Source organism: Salmo trutta, chromosome 18 (genome assembly GCF_901001165.1).
Source record: "Salmo trutta chromosome 18, fSalTru1.1, whole genome shotgun sequence".
Classification (NCBI taxonomy): domain Eukaryota; kingdom Metazoa; phylum Chordata; class Actinopteri; order Salmoniformes; family Salmonidae; genus Salmo; species Salmo trutta.
The window spans coordinates 1,812,914-1,828,395 of NC_042974.1; the positions used below are offsets into that span (position 1 = coordinate 1,812,914).

The following is a 15,482-nucleotide window of genomic DNA, read 5'->3' on the forward strand; positions in this document are numbered from 1 at the left end:
GGTGTGCTTCTTTTTTTAAAGTCTGTAACGAGACTATTTCAACAGATCTACGCTGCTCACTGGTAGCTCACTGTTCACCGTCATCTTCTCTCCTGCTAAAGCTGAGGAGGTCTGAGAGGAGACAGACGGACCGTTCTCCAGCACACCCTGCACCAAGCCTCCATTAGCCCCGCCACCAGTCTCTGAGAAGGCCTCCCTCTTCAGTGGTCTAATAAAGCATACAGTGGGGTTGTTGGGCGTCTCCACAGCGCCGCCCCGGTGGTTGGAGGGTTTCCTGAGGCAGCGGGACAAGGTAGCCACACAGCTCTTCTTGAAGTTCTCGTTCATGAAGGCGTAGATGATCGGGTTGTTGAAGGAGTTGGAGAAGCCGATGGCCTGGACGATGGCGATGATCATGTTCACCGTCACCTCATCAGAGTTCTTCTCCAGGTCGTCTAGATGTGAAGAAAGGAAGGTTTTTAGGGATTAGTTCAGCTGTATTTAGAGAATATTTGTAGCTAGGTTTCCATCCAATTTGCGACAGATTTTCATTTGAATATTCTAAAATCTCCATATAACAATATTGCATTTTCCCACCAGAGATGTTTCCATCAAACTGATTTTTTCATTATACATTTTTTGGAAATTACAATACAGTAACAAATAAAGGACATCACTACAATATTTTTCTCTTAAGAAACATAAAATAACATAAAATAAAAACAGACTGTTTGCTGATTTAAACGTTTTTAATTTTAACTAGGCAAGTCAGTTAAGAACATATTCTTATTTACAGTGGACGACGCTGGGCCAATTGTGCGCCGCCCTATGGGACTCTCGAGCACAACCAGATGTGATACAGCTTGGATTCAAACCAGGTACAATAGTGGCACCTCTTGCACTGAGATGCAGTGCCTTACACGGAACCCAAACCGGCTGCGCGCGTGTGCTATCGTGCATAAATGTATTATGTCCCCCTACACCAAACGCGATCACGACACGCAGGTTAAAATATCAAAACAAACTCTGAACCAATTACATTAATTTGTGGACAGGTCGAAAAGCATTAAACATTTATGGCAATTTAGTTAGTTAGCTTGCTGTTGCTAGCTAATTTGTCCTGGGATATAAACATTGAGTTGTTATTTTACCTGAAATGCACAAGGTCCTCTACTCCGACAATTAATCCACACATAAAACGGCCAACCGAATCGTTTCTAGTCATCTCTCCTCCTTCCAGGCTTTTTCATCTTTGAACTTATATGGTGATCCATCTACACTTTCATACTATCACCAAGACAACCGGCAAAACAGTTCTTCTTTCAATCACCCACGTGGGTATAACCAATGAGGAGATGGCACGTGGGTACCTGCTTCTATAAACCAATGAGGAGATGGGACGTGGGTACCTGCTTCTATAAACCAATGAGGAGATGGGACGTGGGTACCTGCTTCTATAAACCAATGAGGAGATGGGGGAGGCAGGACTTGCAGCGCGATCTATTTTGCGACGCTCGCGCACGCTACGTGTCCGGTCTGGTCAGCATGTTACACCGCTGCGCCACTCGAGGTCCCCGACAAGAGGATGTGCGTGACGTTGTGTATATAAACATCACTTTTACTGTTACATTTTCATGTACCGAATGGAAAAATACAAGTTAAATGGGTTTCCATCGCATTTCCAACTCTACTGATACTTGTATCACAAAAAGTGTTGTATTGTAGCGACCCGCACAGACAGTGTGGGTTAGGTGTTAGGCTATTAGTGGGTTGTGTCGTACTTACCAGTGTTCGCGGGGTCATGCCAATCAACCTGCTATCTGCCAATCACGGGAATGCCTGGAATGTTCAGATACCGGGCAGCCTGGTGGTTGGCGGAGTGGCGTGAAGGGGGGTTGGGCAGGGGGATGGAGCATTGGAAGTTAAGACCGGGTTTTAGCCATTGTTCTCTCTCTTACGTCTGGGCTTCACAAGAGAAGGTCACGGTTCGTTTGTAGGGTACCTTTCATTTATTTGGCGTGGGCTACGGCCAAACAGTAGCCTGTGTTAAGTTGTGTTAATAAACCGTCCATTCGTTAACTCCATCCTCTGTCTGGACAATTGTTCCTTCATGATCTAGTCAGGTCATTACACTGGTGTCAGAAGTAAAAACGTGTATAAAAGTTAGCCAGCTAGCTGACTTCGGTGGCTAGCTAACATTGGTGAGAACGGGGTTGAAAATGCTTCAAGGGAATCCAAAAGTGAAGGTGGAGGTAGGGGACGATTATGGCCAAGGAGGTGCGTGTGCATGGACGTCGGAGGATCTGGCTGAGGAGATCGCCAGGGCGTCGGATCCCAGAGGCCGCTTGAGGGAGGACGTTAGAGTGATGGCGGCTGAAGCGGGCATGAGTGCTTCGTCTAACGTGTTTCGCGCGGATTCTGGTGGGCGGACCGAAGGGGTGACGTCGACGCGGCGGGACGAGGAATCTGGGGCTCAGGATGTAAACAAACATGGCGGCGCCCAGCCCCCGGCTGCGTCCGTATCCGTTAAGACCCCAAAGTATTCCGGTAAGGCGGATTGGGAAGCTTTTCATGCTCAGTTTGAACTGTTAGCTCATTTTAGGGGGTGGTCGAATGAAGATAGGGCACTGCAGTTGGCTTTATGCCTGACGGATGATGCTCTGGCCTGTTATGATGCTCTGGCCTGATATTGATTAGCCCCGAGGACAGACGCGATTATGGTGCCTTAGTGGGAGCACTGAGGAGGCGCTATGGACAGTGTGTACAGCCCGGGCTGCTGCGCTCCGAACTGAGTAATAGACGCAGGCAACCTGGAGAGCCTCTACGGGTGCTAGCTAATGACATTGAGAGCCTCTCTCGGCGGGCATATGCTCACATGCCCCCCTACGTGCAGAGCGAGCTAGCACGGGACCAGTTCATACAGGCGCTTTCTCCTACGGAGCTGCGCATACAGACCCAGCTGGCTCATCCTGAGTCATTGCAGATAGCCTTGGAGATGGCTTTGGAGAGGGAGCTGGTGTGGGCTGGGGCTTCAGCTGGGTCTTTGGTGGGGGCGCAGGGAGGCAGACCCTCTGGGAGAGCTGGGGGGCAGAGCAGCCCAGAGCCAGAAAAGCCTGCATGCGTGGCTGATATGACAGAACTCATTCGTGCTGTGTCGCTACAGGTGGAACGAAACACACGCCGTGGTCCCCGGGTCTGCTGGGGTTGTGGCCAGACAGGCCATCTGCGCCGAGATTGCCCCAAGTCCCCCGGAGCTCAGGGAAACGGCTCGGGGTCCGCATTGACCGGGTAGTGCGGACCCCTGGCTTTCTATCCCAACCACCACCATCTTCTTCAGGAGGAGCCCACCGGCCCAGACGGGGAAGCAAGGCTCCACTTCCCCCAGAAGCAGACGTGGGCAAGAGGACGGAGCCTGTTGTCGTGGTGGGCCGGACCTGTGTTGGGGACTTTTGTCATGTCCCTGTCACTGTGGAGGGGGTGCCCTGCTCTGCCCTGGTGGACACTGGGTCCACAGTAACCCTGGTGCGGCCAGATATTGTACCAGGTTGGATTCAGTGTGAGCCCACAACTGTGCAGCTCCGCACAGTCACAGGTGAGCTGGCACCCATGAAAGGGAAGGGAATAATGACTCTGACAGTAGGGGGCAGGACTGTGCGTCATCCCGTGTGGGTGGCGGCTGTGCAGGACCCTTGTATCCTGGGGTTGGACTTTCTTAGGAGCACAGGCTGCCAGTTAGACCTAAATGGGGGCACACTGAGCTTCCAGGGAGGGCCTGCAGTCACCATGGCCCCCCCTAATATCACATACACTCAACCCAACAAACCCTTTACTCCAACAGTTAAAGCAGCAGAGACTCACGGCTGCCCCCCCTCCCCCACATCTGTGTGTGACTTTTCCCCAGCCCCCCTGTCACCTACGGCTGTGTGTTACATTCCCCCAGCTACCCCCACGACACAGCCCTCCCTGAGCCCGGGCCGCACCCCCCCAGCCCAGCTACCCCAGATGGGAGAGGAGAGGACACTGTCTGCAGTGAGGGAGATATGGGGGAGGAACTGTGTTGGTCTTGACCCTGAGCAGCAGGAATGGTTATGGCAGTTGCTGTTTGAATTCAGAGAGAGCTTTGCGCTGAGTGAGGAAGAGGTGGGTCAGACTCATCTGGTGCAGCATGAGATCGACACAGGTGATGCTCGACCCATCAAGATGCATCCCCGCCGCATCCCGCTGGCACGCCAGGAGGCAGCAGACAAGGCTGTGTTGGAGATGCAGCGGGCAGACTTCATCGAGCCCTCAGACAGCCCCTGGGCGGCGCCGGTTGTCATGGTTCCTAAGAAGGGGGGCAAGCTGAGGTTCTGTGCGGACTACAGGCGGCTGAATGAGGTAACCAGGAAGGACTCATACCCCATACCACGTATCGATGAGTCGCTGGACCTGGTTAGGGGGTCCTCCTGGTTCTCCTCACTAGACCTCCGCAGTGGCTACTGGCAGGTGCCCCTCTCCCCAGAGGCCAGAGCCAAAACTGCGTTCTCCACTAACAGAGGACACTGGCAGTTCAAGGTCCTGTGCTTCGGCCTGTGCAACGCTCCAGCTACTTTTGAGCGTTTGATGGACAGGGTGCTGGATGGCATCCCCCGACAGCAGTGTCTGGTATACCTCGATGACATCCTGGCCCATGGCAGCTCCTTCCAGTCAGCTCTGGTGGCGCTACGGAGTGTGCTGGAGCGGGTGGCTGCCGCAGGTCTGAAGCTCCACCCCGAGAAGTGCCACTTCATGAGGAGAGAGGTGTCCTTCCTGGGCCACCGAGTGGGGAAGGAGGGGATCAGCACCATGGAGGACAAGGTGGGGGCTGTCCGAGACTGGCCCACCCCCACCGACCAGCGTCGGCTGAAGAGCTTCCTGGGCCTGGCCTCGTACTACAGGAGGTTTGTACGGGGCTTCTCAAGCGTCGCTGCTCCCCTGAACCGCCTGCTGCCGAAGGACAAGGCCTTCACTTGGACAGGGGAGTGTGAGGAGGCCTTCAACACCCTCAAATGTGCACTCATCGAGGCCCCTGTGCTCGCCCCCCCTGACCTCACCTTGCCCTTTATCCTGGACACAGACGCGAGCAATGTGGGCATGGGTGGGGTGCTGGCCCAGGTGGGGCCAGAGGGGGAGAGAGTGGTGGCGTACTTCAGCAGAACATTTAACAAACATGAGCGCCGCTACTGTGTCACCCGGCGGGAGCTCTTGGCTGTTGTGGCTTCCATCAAACACTTCAAGTACTACCTGGGTGGCCTGCCATTTACTGTGAGGACTGACCACTCTGCTCTCCAGTGGCTCATGTCGTTCAGAGAACCAGAGGGGCAGGTGGCACGCTGGTTGGAGGAGCTTCAGCCGTATGACTTCACAGTGGTGCACAGGGCAGGGGCACGCCACTCCAACGCCGACGCCATGTCCCGTCGGCCCTGTACTGCAGATGGCTGCCGCCACTGTGAACAGAGAGAGGGACGGGAGAGAGCGCTGAGTGCAGAGGAGGGGGTCTGTGCCACAGTGTGTCGGGTGAGCGGCCCTGTCTGCTGTGAGCTGCAGACTGTCGACGTGGCTGAATGGGGGCAGCAGCAGGGACGGGACACAGACCTACAGCCAGTGCTACAGTGGGTAGAGGCACAGGTGAGGCCACCATGGGAAGAGGTGACAGCGCTCTCACTCGCGACCAAAGGGTTGTGGTCAAAGTTTGAGAGACTGCGGCTGGCTGATGGCGTGCTACAGCGGGCATGGAAGGAGTCAGCTACGGGAGAGGAGAGGTGGCAGGTGGTGGTCCCAAAAGCATTGCGGGAGGCTGTGCTCCAGAGTACTCATGGGGGGGTGGGGACTGGACACTTTGGGGTCACAAAAACACTCCGCCGCCTCCGTCAGGGCTTTTACTGGGGGCAGCACAAGAGGGATGTGGAGGACTTTTGCCGCCGCTGTGACAACTGCACAGCGAGAAAGGGCCCCCCAGGCCGCTCTCATGCTCAGCTCCAACAGTTCCCAGTGGGGGCTCCCATGGAGAGGGTGGGAGTGGATGTAGTTGGGCCGTTCCCCACCACAGACAGTGGAAACCGCTGGGTGCTCACGGCTATGGACTATTTCACAAAATGGCCTGAGGCCTATGCTCTGCCTGACCAGGAGGCAGAGACCATCGTCGACGCCCTGACAGCGGGGATGTTCAGCAGGTTTGGAGCTGCGGAGTCCATCCACAGCGACCAAGGCAGAAACTTTGAGTCCCGTGTGTTCGCCACCATGTGTGAGAGGCTGGGTTTGCACAAGACCCGCACTACTCCTCTCCATCCTCAAAGTGATGGGCTTGTGGAGCGCTTCAACAAAACGCTTGGACAGCAGCTGGCCATCGTCTCTGCCAAACACCAGCGTGACTGGGACAAGCACCTGCCTATGGTCCTCATGGCATGCCGTTCCGCTGTCCAAGACTCCACCTCCTGCACACCTGCCCTCCTCATGCTGGGGAGAGAGATCCGCACCCCTGCGGAGATGGCGTTTGGTCGTCCCCTGGATAGCCCTCATGTTCCCCCGGGGCCGGAGTATGCCCGGAGACTCCAGGACCGCCTGGAGACAGCCCACAACTTCGCCAGAGAGCAGCTGGTGAATGCAGGTGTGAGGCAGAAGAGGAACTATGACGTGCACACCCGAGGAAGGCACTTTGTGGCTGGGGAGCTGGTCTGGGTCTACAGCCCCCTAAGGAAAAAAGGCAGATGCCCCAAGTTGGACAGTCACTGGGTGGGGCCCTGCAGCATCCTGGAGAGGGTAGGGGAGGTTGTGTACCGGGTGCAGCTTCCTTCCAGGGGGAGAAAGGTGGCACTGCACCGGGACAGGTTAGCCCCATACAGAGGGGCCGCTACTCCCCAAACCCCAGGGACCCCCACAATTCCCCTCTCTGGCAAGGACATTCTCCAGGCACCCACCCCCAGGTGCCGTCGACAAGGCTCCAGACGGCCCACTCCCCCTGTCTCCCTCCCTGTGTCACCGCGTGGTTCCCCGGTGCCACGGACTGTATCCCCCGTTCCCGCTTCCTTGTCTCCCATATGCCTTCCTTCATCCCCTGGGTCCCAGAGGGGCAGCCCCCTGCCACGGGTGGAGCCCCCTGTTTCACATCTGGACACTCTGCGACCATCACGGCCACGCAGGCAAAGGAGACCTCCGGGTCGCTTCAGAGACTTTGTTTGTTCCCTCGGGGACGAGGGACTTTGTGGTGGGGGGGCTGTGTAGCGACCCGCACAGACAGTGTGGGTTAGGTGTTAGGCTATTAGTGGGTTGTGTCGTACTTACCAGTGTTCGCGGGGTCATGCCAATCAACCTGCTATCTGCCAATCACGGGAATGCCTGGAATGTTCAGATACCGGGCAGCCTGGTGGTTGGCGGAGTGGCGTGAAGGGGGGTTGGGCAGGGGGATGGAGCATTGGAAGTTAAGACCGGGTTTTAGCCATTGTTCTCTCTCTTACGTCTGGGCTTCACAAGAGAAGGTCACGGTTCGTTTGTAGGGTACCTTTCATTTATTTGGCGTGGGCTACGGCCAAACAGTAGCCTGTGTTAAGTTGTGTTAATAAACCGTCCATTCGTTAACTCCATCCTCTGTCTGGACAATTGTTCCTTCATGATCTAGTCAGGTCATTACAGTATTATATAGCAGATGTGCCCGCTCTGGTCTGGGTACATGCGCGCTAGCCAACAGCTCGCAGATACAGAGCGGGTAGGCTACCGACATTATCAGATTATTATGAATAAGAGCAAAATGATGTGCATTTGTCAAACGGCAGCCAAGCATCGATCATCATGTCGCCAGAATAAGACCCTCGACATTTATTGGAAAGGAGCATCAATCTCATTGCACATTCACCACCCTGTGAAGTTGATCATTTATTTCATTTGTAGCCTAATAAACTGCATGCTTTCCCGAGTCGTAGTGCGAGGAACACAACAACATATCACGTGACTCCAAGTTTACTTTGATATGCTGGTTATTAAATCAATATTTGCGCATCAATGCATTTCCACCGCCATTTCTCGCGTAATTGATTTTACCGACACAAAAAGATCCCACCATTTCGAACGAACAAAAACTTTTGCCAACAGTCTTGTACGGACATTTCATGTTTTCATCAGACTGGTCGTGACTTTTTTTTCATGCATCAGGTAATTCATCCGCATGAAATGGTTTAATGGAAACGTGATTAGTGAGAGTAAAAAAAAAGATGCTGAACCGTCAGATTTACACCTGCCTCTGAGTTACAGTTAAACCTGAATGTAAAGGTTAACCTATGTGACGGTGATGGTTTATGCTATATGTACTACACCCTAGTTCAGCGTGTTAGACCTAGCCCTACTGTCGTTATTGTAGTGTGATAGATCATATACTTACTGTACTCAAACAGCATGTGAACGGTATGAAACGGAGCCCAACAGATTGTGAACAGCAGAACGATGGTAATCATCATTTTTACAGCTCGCTTCTTCTTCCTGTGAAAATCAATAAAGCATGTTGTAACCTTCTCATGCTGATTCCCTTTCTGTTATTCTTCCCATACTGAGAGACGTGCAGGTGTCATCATGCACAATGCATTTCAACACAATAAAACAGCTATTGTAGAAAAGCTCGGCGTGCCTGAATGGTCTAGCGTTAGTGCTGCCAACTCCAGTCAACTCAGACTGCGGTTCAATACCCACGTGCGTTCAACTTTTCATATCCCGTTCATCTCAATCAATCAATATCATGCATTTTATAAAGCCCTTTTTACATCAGCAGTTGTCACAAAGCTCTTTACAGATAACAAGCCAAAAACCCCAAAGAGCAATGCAGAGGCAAAAGCACAGCGTCTAGAAAAAACACCCTAGAAGGCAGGAACCTAGGAAGAAACCAGGCTCTGAGGGGTGGCCAGTCCTCTCCTGGCTGTACTGGGTAGAGAGGAACCAGGCTCTGAGGGGTGACCAGTCCTCTCCTGGCTGTACTGGGTAGAGAGGAACCAGGCTCTGAGGGGGGACCAGTCCTCTCCTGACTGTACTGGGTAGAGAGGAACCAGGCTCTGAGGGGTGACCAGTCCTCTCCTGGCTGTACTGGGTAGAGAGGAACCAGGCTCTGAGGGGTGGCCAGTCCTCTCCTGGCTGTACTGGGTAGAGAGGAACCAGGCTCTGAGGGGTGGCCAGTCCTCTCCTGGCTGTACTGGGTAGAGAGGAACCAGGCTCTGAGGGGTGACCAGTCCTCTCCTGGCTGTACTGGGTATAGAGGAACCAGGCTCTGAGGGGTGGCCAGTCCTCTCCTGGCTGTACTGGGTAAAGAGGAACCAGGCTCTGAGGGGTGGCCAGTCCTCTCCTGGCTGTACTGGGTAGAGAGGAACCAGGCTCTGAGGGGTGACCAGTCCTCTCCTGGCTGTACTGGGTAGAGAGGAACCAGGCTCTGAGGGGTGGCCAGTCCTCTCCTGGCTGTACTGGGTAGACCAGAGGAACCAGGCTCTGAGGGGTGGCCAGTCCTCTCCTGGCTGTACTGGGTAGAGAGGAACCAGGCTCTGAGGGGTGGCCAGTCCTCTCCTGGCTGTGCTGGGTAGAGAGGAACCAGGCTCTGAGGGGTGGCCAGTCCTCTCCTGGCTGTACTGGGTAGACCAGAGGAACCAGGCTCTGAGGGGTGGCCAGTCCTCTCCTGGCTGTACTGGGTAGAGAGGAACCAGGCTCTGAGGGGTGACCAGTCCTCTCCTGGCTGTACTGGGTAGAGAGGAACCAGGCTCCGAGGGGGGACCAGTCCTCTCCTGGCTGTACTGGGTAGAGAGGAACCAGGCTCTGAGGGGTGACCAGTCCTCTCCTGGCTCATCTCTCATTCTAGAGAGGAACCAGGCTCTGAGGATGGTGGCCAGTCCTCTCCTGGCTCATCTCTCCCCTCTCTCATTCTAGAGAGGAACCAGGCTCTGAGGATGGTGGCCAGTCCTCTCCTGGCTCATCTCTCCCATTCTAGAGAGGAACCAGGCTCTGAGGGTGGTGGCCAGTCCTCTCCTGGCTCATCTCTCCCCTCTCTCATTCTAGAGAGGAACCAGGCTCTGAGGATGATGGCCAGTCCTCTCCTGGCTCATCTCTCCCATTCTAGAGAGGAACCAGGCTCTGAGGATGGTGGCCAGTCCTCTCCTGGCTCATCTCTCCCCTCTCTCATTCTTCCCTATATCTATGTACAGTACATACAGTACCTGGATATTTTGTTGACCTCTCTGTGGTTCATGGTGTTCAGGACAGAGGAGTCCCCCACCCTCTTCCTAATCCACAGCTCTATCCCTATCCGTGTGTAGAGAAACAACATGGCTGCCATGGGCATCAGGAACAGAGCTACCATGATGAAAGTGGTGTACACTTGTCTGTGGGTCAGGGAACGCCAACGCTCCTGACAACACACGTGGTGGTGGTCGTACAGGAAGTCATACTTCACCTGGGAATGGAGGGGGAAACACATCAATGAAGCATTCAATAACAGCTTTGGGTGTTCTGGAGTGATTCTGAAAGCAACCGATTAGGTTAAGTTAGGTAAGGTCAGGTCTGGTTAAGTCAGGTCAGTTTTGGTTAGATTAGAGCAGGTCAGGTTAGGTTAAGTTAGGGGTTAAGTTAGGTCAGGTCTGGTTAAGTCAGGTCAGTTTTGGTAAGATTAGGTCAGGTTTGGTTAGGTTAAGTTAGATTAGGTCAGGTTAGGTCAGTTTTGGTTAGATTAGGTTAAATTAGATTAGGTAAGGTCAAGTTAAGTTAGGGGTTAAGTTAGGTCAGGTTAGGTCAGGTTAGGTTAGATCAGGTCAGGTTAGGTTAAGTTAGGGGTTAAGTTAGGTCAGGTTTGGTTAGGTTAAGTTAGGGGTTAAGTTAGGTCAGATCAGGTCAGATTCTTAGGTGCCAGGATGTTTACTGTAAGCATTTGGATTTGATCTGAAGCTACAGTAGCTGTGATGTGAGGGGCTTGACATACCTCTAGTTGCTGTACGAACAGCATTGGGGATCCCACAACCACTGATGTACTCCATACAAGTCCTACACAACGAAGACATGTCTCAATACAATGACTTCTTCACAATACCACAAGTAATACATCATATACTGTAGACATATGAAGAGTTTCTTTCCAAAACACTGAATCCACCAATTTTTCACATTTGTACATTTACATTTACGTCATTTAGCAAATTGGTGCATTCACCTTATGATATCCAGTGGAACAACCACTTTACAATAGTACATATATGTTTTATTTTATGTATGTATGTATGTATGTATGTCTGTCTGTCTGTCTGTCTGTCTGTCTGTCTGTCTGTCTGTCTGTCTGTCTGTCTGTCTGTCTGTCTGTCTGTCTGTCTGTCTGTCTGTCTGTCTGTCTGTCTGTCTGTCTGTCTGTCTGTCTGTCTGTCTGTCTGTCTGTCTGTCTGTCTGTCTGTCTGTCTGTCTGTCTGTATGTATGTATGTATATATATATATATATATCTTTATTTTTTTTTTTTTTGGGGGGGGGGTTAGAAGGATTACTTTATCCTATCCCAGGTATTCCTTAAAGAGGTGGGGTTTCAGGTGTCTCCGGAAGGTGGTGATTGACTCCGCTGTCCTGGCGTCGTGAGGGAGCTTGTTCCACCATTGGGGTGCCAGAGCAGCAAACAGTTTTGACTGGGCTGAGCGGGAACTGTACTTCCTCAGAGGTAGGGGGGCGAGCAGGCCAGAGGTGGATGAACGCAGTGCCCTTGCTTGGGTGTAGGGCCTGATCAGAGCCTGAAGGTACGGAGGTGCCGTTCCCCTCACAGCTCCGTAGGCAAGCACCATGGTCTTGTAGCGGATGCGAGCTTCAACTGGAAGCCAGTGGAGTGTGCGGAGGAGCGGGGTGACGTGAGAGAACTTGGGAAGGTTGAACACCAGACGGGCTGCGGCGTTCTGGATGAGTTGTAGGGGTTTAATGGCACAGGTACCTTCATGTGTACCTTCGATTGGGTAGCTGGAATGGAATGTTCTTATCCTGTGTATCTATTGGGTAGCTGGAATAGAATGTTCCTATCCTGTATATCTATTGGGTAGCAGGAATAGAATGTTCCTCCTATCCTGTATATCTATTGGGTAGCTGGAATGGAATGTTCTTATCCTGTGTATCTATTGGGTAGCTGGAATAGAATGTTCCTATCCTGTATATCTATTGGGTAGCTGGAATAGAATGTTCCTATCCTGTATATCTATTGGGTAGCTGGAATAGAATGTTCCTATCCTGTATATCTATTGGGTAGCTGGAATGGAATGTTCTTATCCTGTATATCTATTGGGTAGCTGGAATGGAATGTTCCTATCCTGTATATCTATTGGGTAGCTGGAATAGAATGTTCCTATCCTGTATATCTATTGGGTAGCTGGAATAGAATGTTCCTATCCTGTATATCTATTGGGTAGCTGGAATAGAATGTTCCTATCCTGTATATCTATTGGGTAGCTGGAATAAAATGTTCCTATCCTGTGTATCTATTGGGTAGCTGGAATAGAATGTTCCTATCCTGTATATCTATTGGGTAGCTGGAATAGAATGTTCCTATCCTGTATATCTATTGGTTAGCTGGAATAGAATGTTCCTATTCTGTATGTCTATTGGGTAGCTGGAATAGAATGTTCCTATCCTGTATATCTATTGGTTAGCTGGAATAGAATGTTCCTATTCTGTATATCTATTGGGTAGCTGGAATAAAATGTTCCTATCCTGTATATCTATTGGTTAGCTGGAATAGAATGTTCCTATTCTGTATGTTTAACATATGAATGAATTCAACACAAGTCTAGCATCATGCTATAGTGATTGGTAAGAGATAGAGTGCCATTTGGTACGAGACCTATCTCCTATATACACTGAACAAAAATACAAACAAAGATCCCAGAAATGTTCCATACACACAAAAAGCGAATTTCTCTCAAATTGTGTATACATTTGTTTTCATCCCTGTTAGTGAGCATTTCTCCTTTGCCAAGATAATCCATCCACCTGACAGGTGTGACATATCAAGAAGCTGATTAAACAGCTTGATCATTACACAGGTGCACCTTGTGCTGAGGACAATAAAAGGTCACACTAAAATGTGGAGTTTTGTCACACAACACAACACCACAGATGTATCAAGTTGAGGAGCGTGCCATTGGCATGCTGACTGCAGAAATGTACACCAAAGCTGTTGCCAGAGAATGTGATGTTCATTTCACTACCATAAGCCACCTAAGCCATTTTTTTCTATTTTTGTTGTCAGTGCCTCAGAGCTTTATGCATTTTTTTCCACTTATCTACACACCATACTCCACTTTTTTTATATTATGAAAGAAATTCAATCATTTCTGAAGAACTCTCATAGGCTACTATCCTCTCATAATGTCTGTGCCTGGTGACCTTTAGTCCTCCCCTCTCTCATTTCTCTTCCTCCCCACCCTCCCTTCTCTACTCTCACTGCCTTACACCATTAACACAAAAGCAGAAAGTGTTTATTTTTTTAAAAGCATACCTAGCATCTTGTATGCTCTTTTCGGAGTGTACTGCCTCCTCATTTTCAAAGGGTAGACAATTCCCTGGTACCTCTCCACGGCGATGCAGGTCATTGTGAGAATCCCTGTCACTATGGCCATAGTCTGAACAAAAGGAATCGTCTTGCAGATGAGAACACCTAGGAAGAGAAGGGGTTAGAAGTGTCACTCAAAAACACACTGTACCCGGAACAAGCAGAAGTTTCGCCATACGTTCTCTCATTGGCTGCGTTTACACAGACCAATTCCGAGCTTTTTTTTCTCACTAATTGGTCTTTTGACCAATCAAATCAGCTCTTTTGTTAAGACTTGTGCAACATATCATAATTGAGCTGCCTGTGTACTGCAGCCGGTATGGCCCTCGTTATATAACTGTGTAGGTAACCTTCACTCCTAAATCCCCTGGCTTCGATGTGTAGCCCCCCAGAAGGCTGCTCCTCACCCATTCAAACAAAATAGGCTATTTTGTGACAATTCACAGTGTAACCTATATCACAAAACGAATGTGATATTACTTGCTCTAAATCTTGTGTGAAATATTGAAAAAGGTGAAATAACTCTCAAGCCACCTATAAACCCTAATGTCCGGCAAACCAGAACATCGATAAAAACGGTTTACTTAGACTACAACTATGGAAATAAAATCCTCTGTAAGCCACTGCTCTGTAGTCTGTTACTTCCCATGTTGGTTGGTTTTTAACGGCAACATTTTGACTGATGGGTTGAGTGACCCACTTCCATCAGTTTCATTAAACTGTAGAAGGCACCAGAAGCCAATAATACACTGAGATTCTCTTGAAATTATAAAAAGTGCTCTGCATACACAACCCGTTCATAAATCAATGAGTGTCAAGGCTCCGATTATAATATTCTTAAACTACTGCCAAATTTAATGCGCATCCATATTATTTTAAGATGAAGGGGAAAAAAACAGCATTCCATATAGGCTTCTAAAGTTTATTCAAACTATCAATGACAGTAGGCACCCCACTGGGCGCATAAAGTCAATTCAATGTCTAATTCCACTTTAGTTCAATGTCATTTCATTGAAATGACGTGTAAACAACGTTAATTCAACCAGTAGGCATGCAGTGCAGAACAGACAGGTGTTGATGGAAACATGGAACAGAGGACCTCACCTCCAAGCCATTCCGAGGAGATGTTCTGCAACAAGGTGAACGGGATACAGAAGAATGTGATCAGAAGATCGCTCACCGCCAGAGAACAGATGAAGATATTAGTGGAGGTCTGTATTGCTCTTTTACGCACCACTATGTAGACAACCAAACTGTTCCCAACCAGAGCCAGGATGAAAATGATAACATACATCATGACGAAAGTAGTCTTAGCGCCCAACGGGAGTTCAGGGACGTAGACAAGCGGCTGTATGTTGTAAGACTCGATGAACTGTTGTCGCGTTAAGTTGTAATGTTGTAGCATCTCTTGCAGAACCTCGGGTGTTATTTTCGTGGACCCCATTTCTGTTGCCGTTGTCATTTTCTAGGAGTTTATGTAAATTCCAATAGTACAGCCACTACAGACAGATCTATTTTCCCGCACGAAAATTGTGTTTTATTCACGTGTGGCTGATTAGGCGATTCCAAGCTGTGCGCACTGGTGCGCTCCTCCAAAACCCATATTTCCACTGTGCTGCGGCTAGATAGTGCATTTCTCCCGTGGCAAGAGGAAAGAGGAAAGTGTCTGAGTGACACTTCTAGTCTATACCGCGCGTTGTTAGTCTGCTGTTATTGCTGTGGGCTAATAACCTCAGTCCGTCAAGGGGTGGAACACCCAATTAACTGTCATTCCGGTCCTCAAATGACAAAACGAACGCACGCACACACACACACACACACACACACACACACACACACACACACACACACACACACACACACACAGCTTTATGGAAACAGATTAATATTTTTGTTTGTGTGCTTTTCATCATAGCCTATACAAGATTGAGGTCTCATGAAAAGGTCATTCCTGGT

At 50.3% G+C, this 15,482-nt stretch overlaps 1 protein-coding gene across 1 annotated transcript; it reads right to left on the reverse strand.

The window, feature by feature from the left end:
* Nucleotides 1-10: 10 nt before the first annotated feature.
* Nucleotides 11-15,110, reverse strand: qrfprb (pyroglutamylated RFamide peptide receptor b). The gene is made up of 6 exons (XM_029697487.1): nucleotides 14,631-15,110; nucleotides 13,473-13,631; nucleotides 10,934-10,995; nucleotides 10,176-10,411; nucleotides 8,369-8,466; nucleotides 11-434 (listed from the first exon to the last, which is right to left on the reverse strand). The coding sequence occupies exons 1-6, from the start codon at nucleotides 14,986-14,988 to the stop codon at nucleotides 34-36; spliced, it is 1,314 nt and encodes a 437-aa protein (XP_029553347.1). The 5' UTR covers nucleotides 14,989-15,110; the 3' UTR covers nucleotides 11-33.
* Between the last annotated feature and the right edge of the window lie 372 nt (nucleotides 15,111-15,482).